This window comes from Aedes aegypti, chromosome 3, assembly GCF_002204515.2.
Source record: "Aedes aegypti strain LVP_AGWG chromosome 3, AaegL5.0 Primary Assembly, whole genome shotgun sequence".
Taxonomy (NCBI): domain Eukaryota; kingdom Metazoa; phylum Arthropoda; class Insecta; order Diptera; family Culicidae; genus Aedes; species Aedes aegypti.
In genome coordinates, this window is record NC_035109.1 from 291,945,090 (window position 1) to 291,964,187 (window position 19,098).

The window sequence follows — 19,098 nt, forward strand, 5'->3', positions numbered from 1 at the left end:
TTGAAAATTGCTGATTTGTACAGGCCGACTGCGATACAGTTCGGATCATTCCATATCACATCAACATCATGCTGTCTTCTCCATCACTAGTGCATTGATGGCGATAGACTATGGATATCACTGATGGGTAAAGTTTAGCCTTAAATTAAGCAAATAAAATGACAATTCATCAGCACGATATTCTTAATAGTGCTGCAGATGGATTGAAACTGTATGTTGGTCACTGAAAAACATTAATAGCGTGGATAATTACCACGTGATCACTCATTCAGCGGTGATTTTGATCTAGAGTGCGATGTCACATCACTGTTGTAGATTGTCAGATCAAAGTGATATTGATAGTTTGCAACTGATATTGATAGTTTTAGTACATCAGCCATCAGCTGATATGACTGATATTGTGCAACTCTGGATGTAATCAACGTCTGAAACTTTTTTTCTTGCTTTTATGATCGTGTTTATGTTGCCTATTGAAAAAATGTTATATTTAATCTAAATGTTAAAGTATTGTTGGCTATAATATTCAATTAGACAAAAAATAGTCCGTTGAATTATACAAATAAAGAATAAAGAATTTAATACAAAAAGCTTAAATTCCTTAAAATACATAAAAACTATCATATATAATTGAAACCCTTATTTGGACTTACTGTGAAATAATAATTCAAATCTTCATTTTTATGGATCATGTGAGAAGCACGCATTAGGAGTCAGAATCTGTGCATAGCATTTTTTTTTGCAGAGTTGGGAGCGCTAAAAAGCCGTACAAATATCGAAAGAGTACCGTTCAAATCTTTTGCGCGCAGTTGGTAATTTTTACAGTGTCTATTTGTTAAAATATGTATAAGAACAAGTAGGGTTGATCAGAGTAGAATAAATTTAAGTAGAGTATAATTGAATAGAATAGAACAGATTAGAATAGAAGTATGTATGTATGAATATATAATATAGATAAAGATAAGTGATGTTCGAGTGTTCCGGTCAACTTTGATACAGTCATTGTTCAGCTATATTGAAATGTGTATATTTCAATTATACTTTGGTCCTTTTTCAATGTCAGTATAGACAACATGTGTACGTGTAAATTTGGAATCGTTCAAATGTTACGTAACGAGGAGGTTCGGTAGTGTTACGGTTCATACATTTTCCATACAAAAGCTGTAACGTGGGGGAGGAAAGGGGGTCTCAAATTGGAAAATTCTGCGTTACATTTGAATACAATTTGAATCATTCCTTCTATGCAGCTTGCTAAATTGAATGAAATGATAACAACCGCTAAAGTATAATGATTATGTATGCACCTATCTAACCGTTGATTACAGATGGAGCAGAATCCACCATATCCATATTCTTTCCATACATTTCAAAAGGGCGTATCTGCATATCCTGTCCAAGAATTTTTCATACAAATTTGAATGCTTTGGACAATTTCCTAAAATCACTAACAGGCGTTAATTTGGTAGATATCATTTTTCGTGTATTGGCTTATTAGTAATAATCAAACAAAGCATTTTTCAAATGTCGGTCGAGAAAATTTTTAGAAAAATGTATTTTTCAATATCTAAAACCATTAAAAAATCAAAACTACAAAATTTTATTATAATCTCTTTGTTTATACAAGTTAAAGTGGCATATTTCGTGTGATTTCTAGCTTAGCTTAGCTTAGCTTAGACTGACTACACATATCAATGGTTGCTATTCCGTGATTGACCGAGGTCAGTGAAAATGCACAAAGAATCAACTAGAAGATCGGCTGGGATTGGCCAAAATCTTCTTCAGTGTGCATAATTCAGTGCCTCTATTTATACATGGTCAATAACGGCGCCGGCCACGTCCTTGCAGTCAGGTGGGATTGGGGGAAGGAATGTTAGTGTGTAACCTTTGCTATTTGGAGACCGTGTTTGCCTCTGCATCTCCACAAAGGTTACTGGGAGGGATGTTTGTTAATGGGGAGGATCGTTGGGTCACAGGATTCACTTTGATAAGTGATTAGACCATGATAAATAATTATTTGTGAGCTATAAATATGCTTATATGTAAATATAAAATTTTCTATTTGGTGTGAACAATATCTATGTAGAGAAAAATTATGCCGACACTTGAGGTGACGAACTTATCAAAGTTTGTTGAATAAAGTGAACCTTTCGCAAGTCTACACTCGTAGTGTCGAACCATTCAAAGTTTTTTTTAATTACAAAAATAAAAGTAAAAGGAAAAAGGTGTTTTGAGTAAAAAAAATTTGACGTAAATAATTTATGAATCAGAGTTTATGTCGACACTCACAGTGACGAACATTTCATAGTTTGTTTAAAAATTATTAAAGGTGCAATCATACATATTTTATAGATTAGATATAGTAGCATGAAACGAGCTCACCAATTGATCCGTCATCCTTGAGCAGCAACAATCCACTTTCAGCTTCACTCGTTTGCTCGGCTATATGAAAACACACAGAGAAAATAGGCGCGCGTCCCGAGAGGGAAAACAACTGACGACTGCTCGGGCTTTCTTGACGCACTGCCAAGGAGCAAGCGTCAACGTCGAAAGATCAAAAAGAACTTATCGAACGCGGCACTTTTTCACTTTACTCGACCGATGCGCGACATGTTTGATCCTGCCCTCATCGCCGGCCCCCGCAGGAGCAAGCATCAAGGTCGAAGGATCAAACACAACTCTGGCATATTTCGTGTGATTTCTATCATATAAACTTCAAAAGGGCGTAACTCAAAATTCTGCCTAAGGATTTTTTTCAAAATCGGCCCAGAGGTGCAGAACAACGTCAGGAATCAACTGCTGACTGCCGTTTGAATGGTATATTTTATTTGATAATAACGGTAATTGGAGCACCGTGTTCATTAGATTATTCCCGAAATACACCTTAATCAGTATAGACGTGTTTTACTGCCCTCACTATTCATCAACCAATACTAAGCTGGATCAATTGTTGAGTTGAATGGGCTTCACCCAATAACTTCCTGGAATATAGAACTTTTCATCAACGACCATGAAATTTTGATTAATTATCAAAGTAACTAATGCTCACAGTAAGCAAAGGTCTTGGCTAATAACGTAGGTTCGTATATTTTCGTCGTACAAATTATATCTAGATTTCATGAAGTTCACCACCAGGATGTTCTTCCTGAAACATGGATCTTGAAATCTACGAACATAACTTGTTGTCTATCAGCCAAGAACTATGAGTAAACTGTGGAAATACGAGACAATGAGTCAAAAAGATGAACCAACTCTTCCATGATTTTTTGACTGCTGAGTTGCGTGATTGACAACTCACGCATGAAAAATCTCAAGCGTGAGTTATAAGAAATTGAGTTTTTCACAAAACTCAAACGAATTCATGAGTTTTACAGGCGTTTTTCTTCATTGTTCATCAAAGTCCTTCAAGGATCTTCAAGAATCTACACGAACCTTTGTAGTTTCCCGGACCTTCACGAACCTTCGCGGAACTTAGCGGACCTTCGTGAGTCTATGCAGATTTTCACTTATATACGTTTTTTTTTTGGAATTCCTCCAAGGATTGTAACAGAAACTTTTACGGGAATTCCATCACGAATTTCACCAGGAACTCCTCCAGATTTTGCTCCAGGAATTTTTTTAGGAATTTAACCAAAATTCCTTCATGGATTTCGTCGGTAAATCCTTCCTTGATTCTACAAGACGTTCTTTCAGAAACCTATCTGAGATTTTGTCCAAGAATTCCCGTAAGGATTCCTTTCGGGAATTCCTCATGGGATTCCATCAGGGGTACCTCTAGGGATTCCTTAGGAAGTTCTTCCAGGGATTCCATCAAGAAGTAAGTAAGTTTTTGTAAGCATTCCATCAGAATTTTTTTCAGACATCCTACCAGAAACTTCATCAAAAGTTCATAAAGGAATTTCTTCAGTAGTTCCTTTAGGGATCAGGAGTTCTTTTAGGGGTTTAATCACGATTTCGTCCAGGGATTTCATCAGGAGTACTTCAAAAAGATTCTATCAAGAATTCCACGAGATTTTCATCAGGATTTTTCCAAGCGATTCTATTAGGAGTTCTTTCAGGAATCCATCGGAATTTTCTCTAGAGCTTCCATATAGAGTTCTTCTAGGGATTTTATCAGAAGTTTCTCCACGGATTTCATCAAGAGTTCCATCAGAGATTCCACCTGAAATTCCAATAGGGATTCTTCCAGAAGTTCCTCTAGGGATTTCATCAGGAGTTCCTTCAGGGATTCCATCGGAAGTTCTTGAAGGGATTTTATTAGAAGTTCTTCCTAGAATTCCATCTGAAGTTTCCTCAGAGATTCCATTTGGAATACCTCCAGGTATTCCATCAGAAGTCCCTCTAGGGATTCCATCGGATGTTCCTCATCAAGAATTCTTCTAGGGATTCCATCTGGAATTCCTCCAGGTATTTTATCAGGAGTTCCTAAAGGGATTCCCTCTAGCAATTCCATCAGAAGTTTCTTCACGGATTCCAGCAAGAGTTTCTTCAGAAATTCGATCTGGGTTCCTTTAGGGATTCCATCAGGAGTTCCTCCGACGATTCCATCAAGTGTTCTTCTAGGGATTTTATCAGAAGTTCTTCTAAGCATTCCATCAGGAGTGCCTTCAGAAAATCCATCAGGAGTCCCTCTAGAGATTCCATAAGATGTTCCTCTAGGGGTTCCATCAGTTCATATAGGGATTCCAATAGAAGTTCCTGCGAGGATTGCGCAAGGAGTTTCTTCAGGGATTACATCAGAAGATCTCCTAGGAATTACTTCAGGAGTTCTTCTAAGGATTTCATCAGTAGTTCATACAGAGATTCCATTTTGAAATCCTCCGGGGATTCCATCAGGAGTTTCTTCAGGGATTCCATCGGTAGTTCTTCTAGAGATTCTATCAAGAGTTCTTCTAGGGATTTCATCAGAAGTTCCTCCGATGATTCCAACAGGAGTTCCTGCAGGAATATATTTAGGATTTCCTCCAAGGACTCCATCAGGAGTTCCTCAAGGGATTCCATTAGGAGTATATCTAGGAATTTCATCAGGAGTTATACTTGGGATTTCATCAGGAGTTCCTTCAGGAATTCCATCGGAAGCTCTTCTAGGGATTCTATCAAGAGTTCTTTTAAGGATTATATCAGAAGTTCTTCTGGGGATTCCATCAGTAGTTCCTTCAGGGATTCCATTTGCAATTCTTCCAGGGATTTTATCAGCAGTTCCTAAAGGAGTTCCTCTAGCAATTCCATCAGAAGTTTCCCCACAGATTCCAGCAAGAGTTTCTTCAGAAATTCCACCTGGGTTCCTCTAGGAATTCATCTAGGGATTCTATTAGGAGTACATCAAGGGATTCCGTCAGGAATTCTTCTTGGAATTTCATCAGGAGTTCCTCCAGGGATTTCAACAGTTCGTATCGAGATTTCATTGGGAGTTCTTCCAAGGTTTCCGTTACGAGTTCCTCCAGAGATTACATCCGAAGTTCATCTAGGGATTACTTAAAGGAATTCCTTCAGAGATTTCATCAGGAATTCCTTCAGGGATTCCATCGGAAGTTCTTCTATGGATTTTATCAGGAGTTCCTTCAGAGATTCCATTTGGAATTCCTCCAGGGATTCCATAAGAAGTTCATTTAGGGATTCCATCAGGAGTTCCTTCCGGGATGCCATCTGGAATTCCTCCATGAATCGAAACTTGTGACCAATCGATTAAGTTTTCAGCTTAAACAAATGTTTGGTTCTCGAGATCCGTGCTCTTGAAAATTTGTAGTTTGGCTTCGATTCATCTTCACCTTAATCAGGAGTTCCTCAAGGGATTCCATCAGGAATGCATCTAGGGATACCATCAGGAGTTCTTCTTGAGATTTCAGTTCCTCTAGCAATTCCATTAGAAGTTTCGCAACGGATTCTATCAGGAGCTCCTTAAGAGATTTCACCTGGGTTCCTCCATCATGAGTTCTCCTAAAGATTTCATCAGGAGTTCTTCCGACGATTCCATCAGGAGTTTCTGCAAGAATGTCTTTAGGAATTCCGCTAGGGATTCCATCAGGAGTTCTTTTTGGAATTTCTTCAGGAGTTCCTCCAGGGATTCCATCAGTTCGTGTAGGGATTCCAATAGGAGTTACTCCAAGGATTCCATTTTTCTAGGGATTCCATCAGAAGTTCCTTCAGAGATTCCATTTAGAATTCGTCCAGGTGTTCCATCAGGAGTTCCTAAAGGGATTTCGTCAGGAGTTTCTCCAGTGATTCTAGGGATTTTATTAGGAGTTCCTCCGACGATTCCACCAGGAGGTCCTGCAAGAATATATCCAGGAATTCTTCCAAGAATTCCATCAGGAGTTCGTCTATCGATTCCATCAGGAGTTCGTTAGGGATTATATCAGGAGTTCTTCTTAAGATTTCATCAGAAGTTCCTCCAGGGATTCAATCACAGCATATAGGGATTCCAATAGGAGGTCCTTCAGAGATTACATCAGAAGTTCTTCTAGGGATTACATCAGGTTCTTCCATAGATTCCATCAGGAGTTCCTTCAAAGATTCCACCAACAATTCCTACAGGGGTTCTTTCAGAAGATCATCTAGGGATTTCATCAGGAGTTCCTTCAGGGATTCCATCGGATGTTCTTCTAGGGATTCCAACAAGAGTTCTTCTAGGGATTTTACCAGAAGTTCTTGTAGGGATTTTATAAAAAGTTCCTCCAGGCATATTATCAGGAATTCCTCCAGAGATTTCATCACGAGCTGTTTTAGGGATCCCATCAGGAGTCCCGTCGGAGATTTCTAGGGATACCATCAATAGTTATTTTAAGGATTTTATCAGAAATTGCTTCAGAAATTCTACCTGAAATTCATACCAGAATTCTATCAAGAGTTTCTTTAGGGATTCCATCGGGAGCTCCTGCAGGGATTACATCAGAAGTTCTTCCTGGATTTTTATTAGAAGTTTCTGCAGGATTTTCATAAGAAGTTTCTGCAGGGTTTCCATCAGAAGTGCTATTAGCAACTCTTCTAAGGATTCCATCAGGAATTTCTCATGGGATTCCATCAAGAGTACCTTCAGGGGTCAGAAGTTCTGTCAAGGATTCTATCAGGCATTCTTCCAAAGAATAATTCAGGACTCTCTCTTGGATAATTGTTATGGGTTCCACCAGGTTATTTTCTACGGATTCCATCCCGGAATTTATTAAGGAATTCTTCAAGAGAGTACTCACGGAATTGCTCTAGGGATTCTTCCCAGAGTTTCTCTAGACACTCCTCACGGAATACCTCCAAGGATTCCCGAGGTTTATCAAGAATTATTGCAGGGATTTTAAAAGAAATAAGTATCTCACCACCGGAATTCCACAAGACATTCTTTCCGAAATTCTGCAAGGGATTCCTAGCGGAATTCAAAGAATTAATCCCGGAAATCCCTCTGAAATTTAACAAGGCATTCCTCCTGGCATATCTCCAGGAATTCTTGGGAGTTATCAGAAATTTTTCCAGGGGATTTTACCAGAATTTTTTTGTATGTATTTCACCACCGGAATTCCTCAAGAGATTCCTCGCGGAGTTTCTCAAGGGATTCCTAGCGGAATTCCTAAAGGGATCTCTCCCGAAATTCTTCAAAGAATTAATCCCGGTATTCATCAAGGGATTCTTCCCAGGGAATTCGCTGTGATTCCTGGAGGTTTATCAGAAATTCATCGAGGGATTTACCAGAAATTTATAAGGATTTCACCAACAATTATCCAAATCCACCAGTATTTTCCTGTGACTCTATCAGAAGTTCTACCTGGGATTCAAAAATGGAATTCCTCTAGATTTTCCATCAGGATTACGCTAGGATTTCAACTAGAAACCCCCCACATAAATCGTCCATGGATTCCAGCAGAGGTTCCTCTGTGGATTTCATCTGGAACTCGCCTAGGTTCCCTTGGGATTCCAGAAGTTCTGCCAGGGATTCTTTCAGGAATTCTATCAAAGATTCCTTCAGGAATCCCTCTAAGGTTATTATTAGTTCCATCAGATTATTTTCTACGGATTCCACACGAAATTTATAAAATTTCTCTAGGGAATTCTTCAACGGATTCGACCAGGAATTCTTCAAGAGGGTCCTCCCGGAATTTCTCAATTGATTCCTCACAGAATACCTGAGAGGAGTCTCGAGATTTTATCAGAAAGTTCTTGTAAATATTTTACCAACGGAATTCCTCAAGAGATGAGTTCTCAAGGGATTCCTTGCGGAATTCATCATGGGATCCCTCCAGAAATTCCTCAAGGAATTAATCCCAGAATTCCTTAAGGGATTCCATCTGGAGTATCTTCAGGGTTTCTCGAGGGTGACCAGAATTTTTTTATAAGTATTTCACCAGCAATCATGAAATCCACCAGTATTTCCTCCAGTGACAAGCATCCCGCAAGGAATTTCTCAAAGGATACGCCCACAATTTCATACAAAGATTTCACCAGTAATTCCTTCAGGGACTTTACCCGTATTTTCTCTAATTATTTCACTAGCAGTTTTTCGAGAGAGGAGTTTTTTGTTAAAGAAATTTCTCCAGGAAGACATCCAGGGTTAACACTGGGAATTTCACCAGAGTTTTGCCAGAAGTTTCCACGATAGAATCTACCAAGAATACCGCAAAGGATTCAACTAGAAATTGTTTCTTTCTTCACTCTAGGTATTCCATCAGAAAGCTTCCACAAAATTATAAAAGATATTCCATTAGGGATTCGATTGATGTTTCCTCAGAAGATTAAACAAAACTTTTTTTAAATGCCTCTAGGTTGAACCCCTGAAAAATTATGGGAAAAATCCATTGAACAATTTCTTGAGAAATTTTTTGAGGAATCACCAAAGAACTCGCTAGAGAAATTCCTTGAGAACTTCCTAAATATTTCGCTGGACGAACTTTTAAAGAAATCCCTAAAAGACTTCCTAATGAATTCTCTAAGGTTATTCTTGGTGGGTATCTTAGAGAAATTCTAAATTTATTTCTGGTGGAATCCCGTGGAGGAAGTTTTAGTCAATTCTTTTGCAGTGTTTCTTATGGAATCCCTGAAGGCTTTTTGGTTGAATCCCTCGATGACCTCTTGGTGGTATCCCTGGAGGTATTTCTGGATGAATATTTGGAGAAATTCTGGGTAGAATTACTGTAAGGACTCCTAGAGTGAATCTCTGCAGTTATTTCTGAAACAATTTCTGAAGGAATTCCCAGATAAAATCGTGTATAAATTCCTAAAGCAATCCCTGGAAGAATGCTAGGTTTAATCGATGTAGAATATTCTGGAAGAATCTATGGAGGAATTCGTAAGAAAAATACTACAAGAATGTTGATAGGAGGAATTTCTGGTGGAATTGCTGTTGGAATCCTTGAGCAATAGTTTTAGGAATCTTGACCAATATTTTTAGGAATTTCTGGTGGAACTCCTGGTAGAATCGCAGGAAAAGAATCCTGAAAGAAACTGTTCAGGAATTCGCTGGAGGAAGTCTTACATAAATCTCTGGAGGATTAAAGCATTGGTAGAATTAATGAAGAAATCCCTTGGAGAATTTTGGGATAAATCCCCGAAGGAATCTTTCGAAGAATTACTAAAAAGAAATCGCTAAAGAAATTTCTGGTGGAATTTCTTATGGAACTCGTGATAGAATTTACGGAAGAACCCTAGGAGAAAGCTCTGGAAAAAGTCCTGGTGAAAATACTGGGGGAATTTCAGGTGAAGAATTTCTTGAGGAATCCCTGGAGAAGTTTCTGGAAGAATTTTTGATGTAATTTCCGGAGAAAGTCTTGATGGAATCCTTGCAACTATATCCTCGAGGAATTCCTGAAGAAGTCTCTTGAGGAATGCTTGATGGAATTTTTGAAGAAATTGTTATAGAAATCTCCGAAGGAATTCTGAAAGGATGCTTTGTTTTGAGACCTGAAGAATTGCTGAAGAAATCACTTGAGGATTTTTTTTGGGCTGGTCTTTGAAGGAACCAGTGGAGGAAATCCTGAATAATTTGTAGAGGAACCATTGAAAGAATCTCTGGAATAATGCTTAGATGAATTCCTGAAGGTATGCCTGCAGGATTTTCCTCGGTGGAATTTCTGGATCATTCTGTGGATAATTTCTAGATGAATTATTGATAAAAACCCTGGTAAAATCCCAGGAAGAGGTGCAATCCTTAGTATAACCCATGGATCCTAGGAAAAAACTCCAAAGTATATGGCACAAATCTTCCCACTGGCAGGGAGCAATGTTGGTCAAATCGTCTGAGCATCTGTGGGCTGCATTACGCTTGTAGCTCTTAAAACTTCTATTCAGTGGAGTTATTGGAGAACCTAGAACATCCGTACAACTTGATTCAAAATTCTGTTACTTATATTATTGGTTAAGACTCGGTGCCACTACTAAAATGATGGATATGCAATTGCCAAGGCATGTAGATCTTGGTGCTTATATTCCATGGAGTCCTTGGAGGACTCAGGACATCGGTACAAATCAATGCAATACTCCGATAACAAGAATGAGTGGTTAAAAACTCTTTCATATTAAAAATATATCAATCGACCACTGCTTCCGCTTGAAGATCTTAAGGCCTATATTTGATAGAGTTCTTGGAGGACCTAGAACATCCGTAGAAATTAATACAATATTTCATTTACTCATAATATGAAGTGTTGGATGACCAAGTTGTTATGAAAAACCGTCAAAATACAACTGCTTGCGCTTGTAGATTCTAAGGCCTATATTTCATGTAAACCTTTTAAGACCAAGAACATCATTACCACTCAAGTATACAACAACTAATAAGGCATGTTTTCAACTAATAATACAGTGGTATATCGGGCCGAAGTGTTGATATACGGCAGATGTAATGCTAATAAGCTATTAGACAGCCCTACATTGACCGTATAATGGAGTTTGACCCGATTTACGGCTTATGGTTTTCTGTGGGACTACAGAATTATTTCATGACATTGCAAAGAATTCAGAGTTTGTTTTCTAGATCCTTACTCCTATACTACTAGTATTACCGAATTATGCTATTACTGATTGTAGAATCGCGTAAAATTACATCGTTCAGCATTATCGTTCATCGAAGTCCATACCACTGTAGAAATCATTCAACAAACAGAACTTCGGCACTTACCCATGACAGCGACTTCCAGTGTCCCCCGAGCGGTGTAGCCTTCCGAGTTCTTCGCAACACAGGTATACGTAGCTTGATCCGAGTTTCTTTCTACATTTTCGATGATGAGCGTTCCATTGGGAAATACCTTCTGCTTACGGTTGATCGGCAGTTGTCGGTTGTCTACAATTGCGAAACATATCTCATCAATATCTACCAGTCTTCTGGAGACTTCAACTTACCTCTCTCCCAAACGATCGAATCGATCGGATATCCAGCGACCGGACACGTCACGATCAGCGTCTCCCCAGCCACAATCGATTTCTTCTCCATGGTTCTCACGTACGGCAGTCCATAAACGTTGAGTTTGGCTGAATGCTCCGCTACTCCGACCTTACTGCTGGCAATACACTTGTACAGGCCGCCGTCGTTCGAGTGCAGCGATGTGATGTTCAGGTGCGAAACGACATCCCCGTTGACCGTGACGTACTGCCCGACCTGGTACCGATCGCTGTTGGTGATTTTCTTTCCGTCCAGTTCCCAGGAAATTTCCGGCGTCGGGTTACCTCCGGCGATACACTTCAGGAATACGGACGGTCCCGGATGACGAGTTTCCTCGGGGAACGCCTCTCGGATCACCGGTGGGTCAACTGTGGAATACGCATCGATCACATCTCCGTAACACCCGCAGTAACCCCAATCCCATACTTACATCGTCCTCCCAACTTCAGTTCAGCGCTGGCCTGAGCACTTTCCTGGTCGTTTCGGATGAAGCACTGGTACATTCCCTTGTCTTCTTTCTTGACCGACTCTATCCGCAGCACAGCGTCGCTGTGTCCGAGAGCCTTGCCGTCCTTCATCCAGCTGACGGTTTTGATCGGATTACCAGAGAACTTGCACGTGAACACGGCAGGTCGACCGAAGTCAACAGTCTGCGTCCGGGGTTCGATCTTGGCCGTCAGTGGAGCCGTTACCGTCAGCACAGTTTCCACGCTTTCTCCACCAACGGAGTTGTTCACCACACAAAGGTACTTGCCGGAGTCGTCCACGACGGCATCCTTGATGATCAGCGTGCCGGAGACCTGTTTGACGCGCTCGTTCAGCACCACGGCTTGCTTACGGGTCGTTCCTTCGATGTATTTGTACCACCTGGAAGGAAAAAAGGAGAGAAGGGAAATTAATCTACGGATCCGATTCATCGCTTCCATGGCAAACTAATGGGTCAAGGTGTGCAACGAATAAAGCAAAGTTGGAAAGCGGCAATAAGCATGTGGCTCAGATGAAGATGATGAAACTATACACGTTGACGCACTAGCTCATGGATAACATGGTATATTGAGACACGTTTTTTTGTTATACTTTAATTCTCAACTTCTCAACAATTCTTACCTGATAACGAATTAAACGAAACTACAAAAAGTGTTTTCAAAACGGATAATCTCAAGTTGTTGAAGTTAAATAATCGACGAATTACTCATTAATAAATTGATAAACAATAGAACAAAGATGATTACAAAGTGTATCAGGGTTTGTTACACTGTATCAAATTTGAAGTCTACAAATTGGTTTGATGATTTGAAAAAACTAAAATACTTCTACTCGCGCATTTTGATCACACTTTATTTCGTTTGATTCATTGTTCATCATGTTGTCTTGACGGAAAACTGAACTAAGGATGATTGTGTATGATAAGATTTAATGACATTTGCAGGACTAAACTTTTTACGTTTTTATCTTTATAACCAAAAAAGTCCTTCTTAGGTTCCATGGCTTGTAAATTTGATGTCTTAAGTGGCTCAGGCTAGAATGAACAAATTTATGCGTAGACCTATGATCATCTTCATCTTCTTCATCTTGGCATTACGTCTTCACTGGGACAGACCCTGCTTCTCAGCTTTGTATTCTTATGAGCACTTTCACAGTTATTAACTGAGAGCTTTCTTTGCCAAAGTTGCCATTATCGCATTCGTATTTCGGTACGATGATACTTTATGCCTAGGGAAGTCAAGGAAATTTCCATTACGAAAAGATCCTAGACCGAACAGGATTCGAACTCAGACACCTTCAGCATGGCTTTGCTTTGTAACGGCGGACTCTAACCACTCGGCTAAGGAAGGCCCATATGACCATAGAGACATCATTGACAGCTTTATTTTTGTGATCGTCCGTGAAACCTAAGAATGTTCTTCACGAAATTTAAAAGAGGACCTTGTTAATCTATAACAGAATCCTGGACATATTATTTGTATATTGTTGCCAATATCTGGGGTTTTGTAATATGATTCTCAGTGATTTCATTACATTATACACAGCGGATTTCTAAAAAAATCTTTACAACTTCCCTGTGGAAATGCTTGAACCCAGCTTGTTTGAGAATTGAAGTCTCGGAATGACTCGTGAGAATTAGCCTTCTCTAAACATAACTTAATTTCTCTTAACACTTCGTTGCAAATCGCTCGGAAAGAAAAAGTGACATTAAATATTTGACGAAAGCTTGCGGAAGTTTCTTTTAAATAAGAAACTGTGCGGATTACTTATATAATTCTTGATAGATCATTGCACATAATCTTTGCCAATCGATCTTTTAAGGTTGTCTAGGTCCTATAAAATAAAAACCGCTCTAAATCATAGAATGCTGATTTTCGTACTGGACAGACTTGAAGCTACTGGACTTGATATAGGGTAAGTGTTCCCTTAGTTGTGGGTGTTCCTATAGTTGCGGTAGTGCCGTTTTCACTGATTTTATTATATTAGCCACAGAACCGAAGAAGAGTTGAAAAAAGCGTTCAAATTGCTTAAAAACTGATGAAATATCATTAAAATTGCTACAGCTTTTCTTACTTGTACCAATAGTTGCGGTAAAGTGTTCCTATAGTGGAGGATCCCATAAGAAAACCACGGATACCGCAACTATCGGAACACAAATTAAAAATATACCGCAACTAAAGGAACAGCGTACCAATAGTGGAGGTATTATTTTTCGCTGATATACCGTGGATTACTGCGATGAAATTATTTTTCTCATCAAGTCAATTGTCGTTACTTCCCGTTACAACATTATAATGTACAATAATTTCACTTCCTGAATTTAGGCGGTTAAATGAAGTTCAATCGTGCTTAGTACCTCCACTATTGGTACATCTACCCTATTATTTAATTGTTCTCGATTGACACACGACTCATTTCAAACTGATTCTCGATTACTTGTATCTCACAATCTTATATCGACTCATTCTCAACCTTTTTCAACTTACTTTCAACACATACTTGACTCATTATCTTCTTGCTCTAAAAAAACACTTATTCTATTCTCAGTTCAGTGTTCAGCTCAGTGGAAATTACCACACTAATCAACTGTGAGCCTAAGAAAGCGAATGAAACTTCCAGTCTGAATAGACTCTTGACCGTACCGTAATACGGAGGCAAGTTGATCACTAAAGGGTGTACGGAATCAAATTGCATTGCAATTGAATGAGTATGGTAAAATGAGCATCGAGAAACACAAAAACTGTGGAATGAATGTCGTGTGACACGAAGAAATTTTCATAATCCATGAATTTTGCACAGATAATAAACAACAAGTATAACCTGGATTGTTATGTCAAATGTGACACACATACAGTGAAATCAGCTCTTTTTTTTGTTGGGATTTGAACCACTGCGACCATTAATTGATCTATTGTGGTAAAGGCAGCGTCTCCACAATAACTTGTTTATTTTGATTCATTGTAGATTCATTGGTGACTCACTCTCGAGTCAGTTTTGAATCTTACTCGCGCTACTTTCAATGTATTCTTCACTTACTCTTATTATCTCTGACCAGTCTTGTGAAAACTCAAATTCTCATAATTCGTGCTTGAGATTTTTCGTCATTCACGCAACTCAGCTGTCAAAAAATCATGCCTGAGTTGGCTCATCAGTTTGACTCATTGCCTCGTATTTCAACAGTTCTTGCATAAAGCAATGATTTATTGGTAATCTGGAAGAATTATAGTATCCCTTTCTAAGGTAAACAACAACGTTCGATTTTCACGAGTTTTTGACTCAATCATTTTTGACGGCTTGATTGTTATTGAGTGACTTTGAGCATGAGCATGAGCATTGATGACCGTACAATTCGTAGTTGCTACTCCGTGATTGACAAGAATCATCGAAATTGTACAGGGAACCAACAGATGTAGCTTGGGAGAAGCATACCATCTTCAATGTACATTTTCAAGGACTCTGAAATTAGTAATGTCAATAATGGCGCCGGCCACGTCCTTACGGTCATCGGGAAAGGGAAGGAATGTTAGTGTGACATCCATTGTTACTAAAGACCGAGTATACCTCTGCATCTTCATGGTTGCCACGGGAAGGAGTTTTGTTAGTGGGAGGGCTTCAAAGCTACATGATCAGGATTCACCTTGGTAAGTGATGCGATTCATGTAACCTCTGTTTAAAAAATTATCTATCAATGCGTCGACATCTTAAACATCGAACTATTCAAAGGTTTGAATCTCGAAATATTATAAAACATAAATAAGCGCTTATGTCAACACTTAAAGTGACGAACTATTCATAGTTTGTTCAACAAATTCATAAAAAATACATGTTATGATACAAATGTGTTATTACAAGCATGAAACGACTTCGACGGCGAAGTATTCACTGAAGCCCTGAGGCGCGAACGAAACACTCTGGACCTAAACGGTGAAGAGCTAGTTGCTATGATATCACGAGCGTGTGATGCTTCCATGCCGAGAAAAGCCCCTCCTAGAGAGAACAGGCCGCCAGTGTATTGGTGGTGCGAATCAATTGCAAATCTTCGAGCAATCTGCCTTCGGGCTAGACGAAGAATGCAACGCGCACGCACAGAAGCACAAAGAGAGGAACGCGGTGCAGCATTCAGAGAGGCAAAGTTGGCTCTCAAAAAGGAAATCAAGAGTCGAAAACGGGCATGCTTTGAAAGTCTATGCGAGAGTGCCAATTCTAGTCCATGGGGTGACGCCTACAGAGTGGTACTGGCTAAGACCAAAGGAGCCATAGCGCCCCAAGAGAAATCGCCCGAGTTGCTGCGATCGATAATCGATGTACTCTTCCCGCACCATCCCATAAGCCCATGGCCCCCAGCGCCGTATGCGGCAGATGAAGGAGAAGAAGTGGCGAGAGTGACGAACGAAGAGCTGGCAGAAGTCGTGAAATCATTCGCGTCAAACAAGGCACCGGGACCCGATGGTATCCCGAATGTTGCCTTAAAAGCGGCAGTGAACACGGATCCGGACATGTTCAGAACTACGATGCAACGCTGCATTGATCAAGGAATCTTCCCGGATGTATGGAAGCGACAGAAATTGGTGCTACTACCAAAGGCAGGGAAACCACCAGGTGACCCGTCGGCGTATAGACCTATCTGTCTACTAGATACGACGGGCAATTTATTGGAGAGGTTGATTCTCAACAGACTAGTACAGTATACGGAGAGTGCGGACGGCCTGTCCAACAACCAGTTTGGATTCAGAAAAGGTAAATCTACTCTGGACGCCATCCAGTCGGTCGTTCAAACAGCTGAGGTGGCAATCGAGCATAAAAGGAGCGGCATCCGTTACTGCGCGGTTGTCACTCTGGATGTGAAGAATGCGTTCAACAGCGCAAGCTGGGAAGCAATAGCACACGCGCTTCACCTCCTCAAGGTACCGGTGCAGTTGTGTAAGCTTCTAGAAAGCTATTTTGATGGTAGGATTCTACTGTATGACACAGAGGAGGGGCAGAAAAGCGTTCGAATTACCGCGGGAGTACCTCAAGGTTCAATCCTGGGCCCGCTGTTATGGAATGCGATGTACGATGACGTACTGAGGCTGCCCCTTCCGACGGGTGTTAAGATTGTTGGCTTCGCCGACGATATCACCCTAGTGGTCTATGGTGAATCGATGGAGGAAGTAGAGTTGACAGCAGCGCACTCTATTTCCCTGGTTGAGGAATGGATGAAGTCTAGGAAACTAGGACTGGCCCGTCACAAGACTGAGGTGGTGGTGGTCAACAACCGCAAGTCCGAGCAACGGGCGCTTATCTCGGTAGGTGATTGCACCATAGAGTCCAAGCGATCCCTTAGGCATCTTGGGGTAATGATCGATGACAAGCTGAGCTTCGCTAGCCACGTTGAATATGCCTGTAAAAGGGCATCTACGGCTATAGCGGCGCTTTCGAGGATGATGTCTAACAGCTCTGCTGTAATTGCCAGCAAACGCAAGCTGCTGGCAAGCGTGGCGCTATCCATACTAAGGTATGGAGGACCAATCTGGTCAAAAGCGCTTAGAACGAACAGAAACCTAAAGCGGTTGGAAAGCACGTACAGGATAATGTGCTTAAGAGTAGCAAGTGCATACCGGACGGTATCTAAAGAGGCCGTGTGCATCATAGCCGGGATGACGCCCATCGGGCTCATCATCAAGGAAGATGTTCAATGCTTCAACCAAAGGGGTACCAGAGGAGTCCGCGACACGTGTAAAGAGGAAACGCTCAGAAGCTGGCAGCAGGAATGGGATAACTCCACTAAGGGTAGATGGACCCATCGACTAATACCAAATGTGTCAGATTGGTATGGTAGAAGCCATGGGGAAGTGAACTTCCACCTGACGCAGTTTCTGTCAGGACATGGTTGCTATAGACAGTACCTGCATAGGTTCGGGCACTCAGAATCTCCTGCGTGCCCCAATTGTGCTGGTGTAGAGGAAACAGCGGAGCATGTCGTGTTCGATTGCCCCCGTTTCATTGTTGTGAGAGGTCGCATGCTCACTACATGCGGAGGGGACACGTCCCCCGACAATATTATAGAGAGAATGTGTGCGGATGCCGAGTGCTGGAATGCAGTAACTACGGCTGTCACTCACATTATGTTAGAATTGCAGCGTCTATGGCGCGCCGACCAAGAGTTGGCTGCAGAGGATTAGCCCTGCCGAGGCTGGTCCCTTGTAACATTGTTTAAGTCGGCTAGGAGAAGCAGTTTGCCTAGGCTACTTCTGCTACACGTGTTGTGCTATATGCACTGGTCCCTTCCCGAAGAAATACCGTAAGGTGGTTCCGGGGAGATGAGGGTCTGAGTCCAAGGGTCATGTCGATGCACTGTTCACCACTTGAGCAATTCTAAATGAATTGCTCATGCACAGTGCATAGGCTGGTTTTAGCGGGTCGTCGTTGGTGCGTCATCCCCGCATTCCCTGAGTTATCTTCTCAGGGGATCTGTTTGCAGATTTCCCCCTTGTAAAAAACAAAAAAAAAAAAAGCATGAAACGAGCTCACCAATTGGTAATCCATCCTCGACTGAACAGTTACAATCGCAGCGTCAACACGTATAAGCAGGAATGTAAAATAACTCCGATGGCGCGCGAATGAAGTGCTAACTGAAAAACAAAAACACTTTGAGCGCGCAAAAAATGAATCGGACTGCTTGGGTCTTTGCGCAAACGAACGAAGCCACCGAAAACACACTCCGAGCGCGCGAAAATGAATCGGACTGCTTGGGTCTTCGCAAAGCACTGGGCAAACGAACGAAGCCACCGAAAAACACTCCGAACGCGCGAAAATGAATCGAAAAATGAATGATATTTTAGACGGATATGCGTATTGGGCAGTCTATCAACAAGCTCCATGTCGTAACTTCATAGTAAGCTTCCAAAGTATACGAAATCATTCGATTTTTCCAGTGAAATATACATTTTTTTGGAAAACGGTTGTCTTATGCCTATTATGGATCCCACCTGTGTCTTGGGATTTTGGCTGATCCCCTTCTGGGACCAAGCATAAATACCTGGACCAAAGAGACTCGTATCAACGAATAATGTTGCTTTGAGAGTTATTTTTTTCTATAGAGCGGTCGATAATACGCAAAGGGTTCATAACCGGCATCGACTCCCTATAATCTCATAAGTAATTTTACGAGACGTTTCGAAACAACTGATTGCACTCCGTAGTCTTCAATTGACTGGAGACCTGTTCTGACAAAATCCAGCGTGATTTTCAACAACGCTTTTTCTTACCAAATGAGACATGAA

The 19,098-nt window shown here is 40.8% G+C and overlaps 1 protein-coding gene across 44 annotated transcripts in view; it reads right to left on the reverse strand.

The window, feature by feature from the left end:
* Nucleotides 1–19,098, reverse strand: part of LOC5573626 (Down syndrome cell adhesion molecule-like protein Dscam2) — a 302,956-nt gene that overhangs the window by 119,617 nt on the left and 164,241 nt on the right. For all 44 annotated transcript variants that reach the window (XM_021849888.1, XM_021849886.1, XM_021849890.1 and 41 more), the window contains 3 exons: nucleotides 11,781–12,217; nucleotides 11,311–11,718; nucleotides 11,090–11,251 (listed from right to left, as the gene is read on the reverse strand). In XM_021849888.1, the coding sequence (XP_021705580.1) occupies nucleotides 11,090–11,251; nucleotides 11,311–11,718; nucleotides 11,781–12,217 (1,007 nt within the window). The remainder of the gene's footprint in view (nucleotides 1–11,089; nucleotides 11,252–11,310; nucleotides 11,719–11,780; nucleotides 12,218–19,098) is intronic.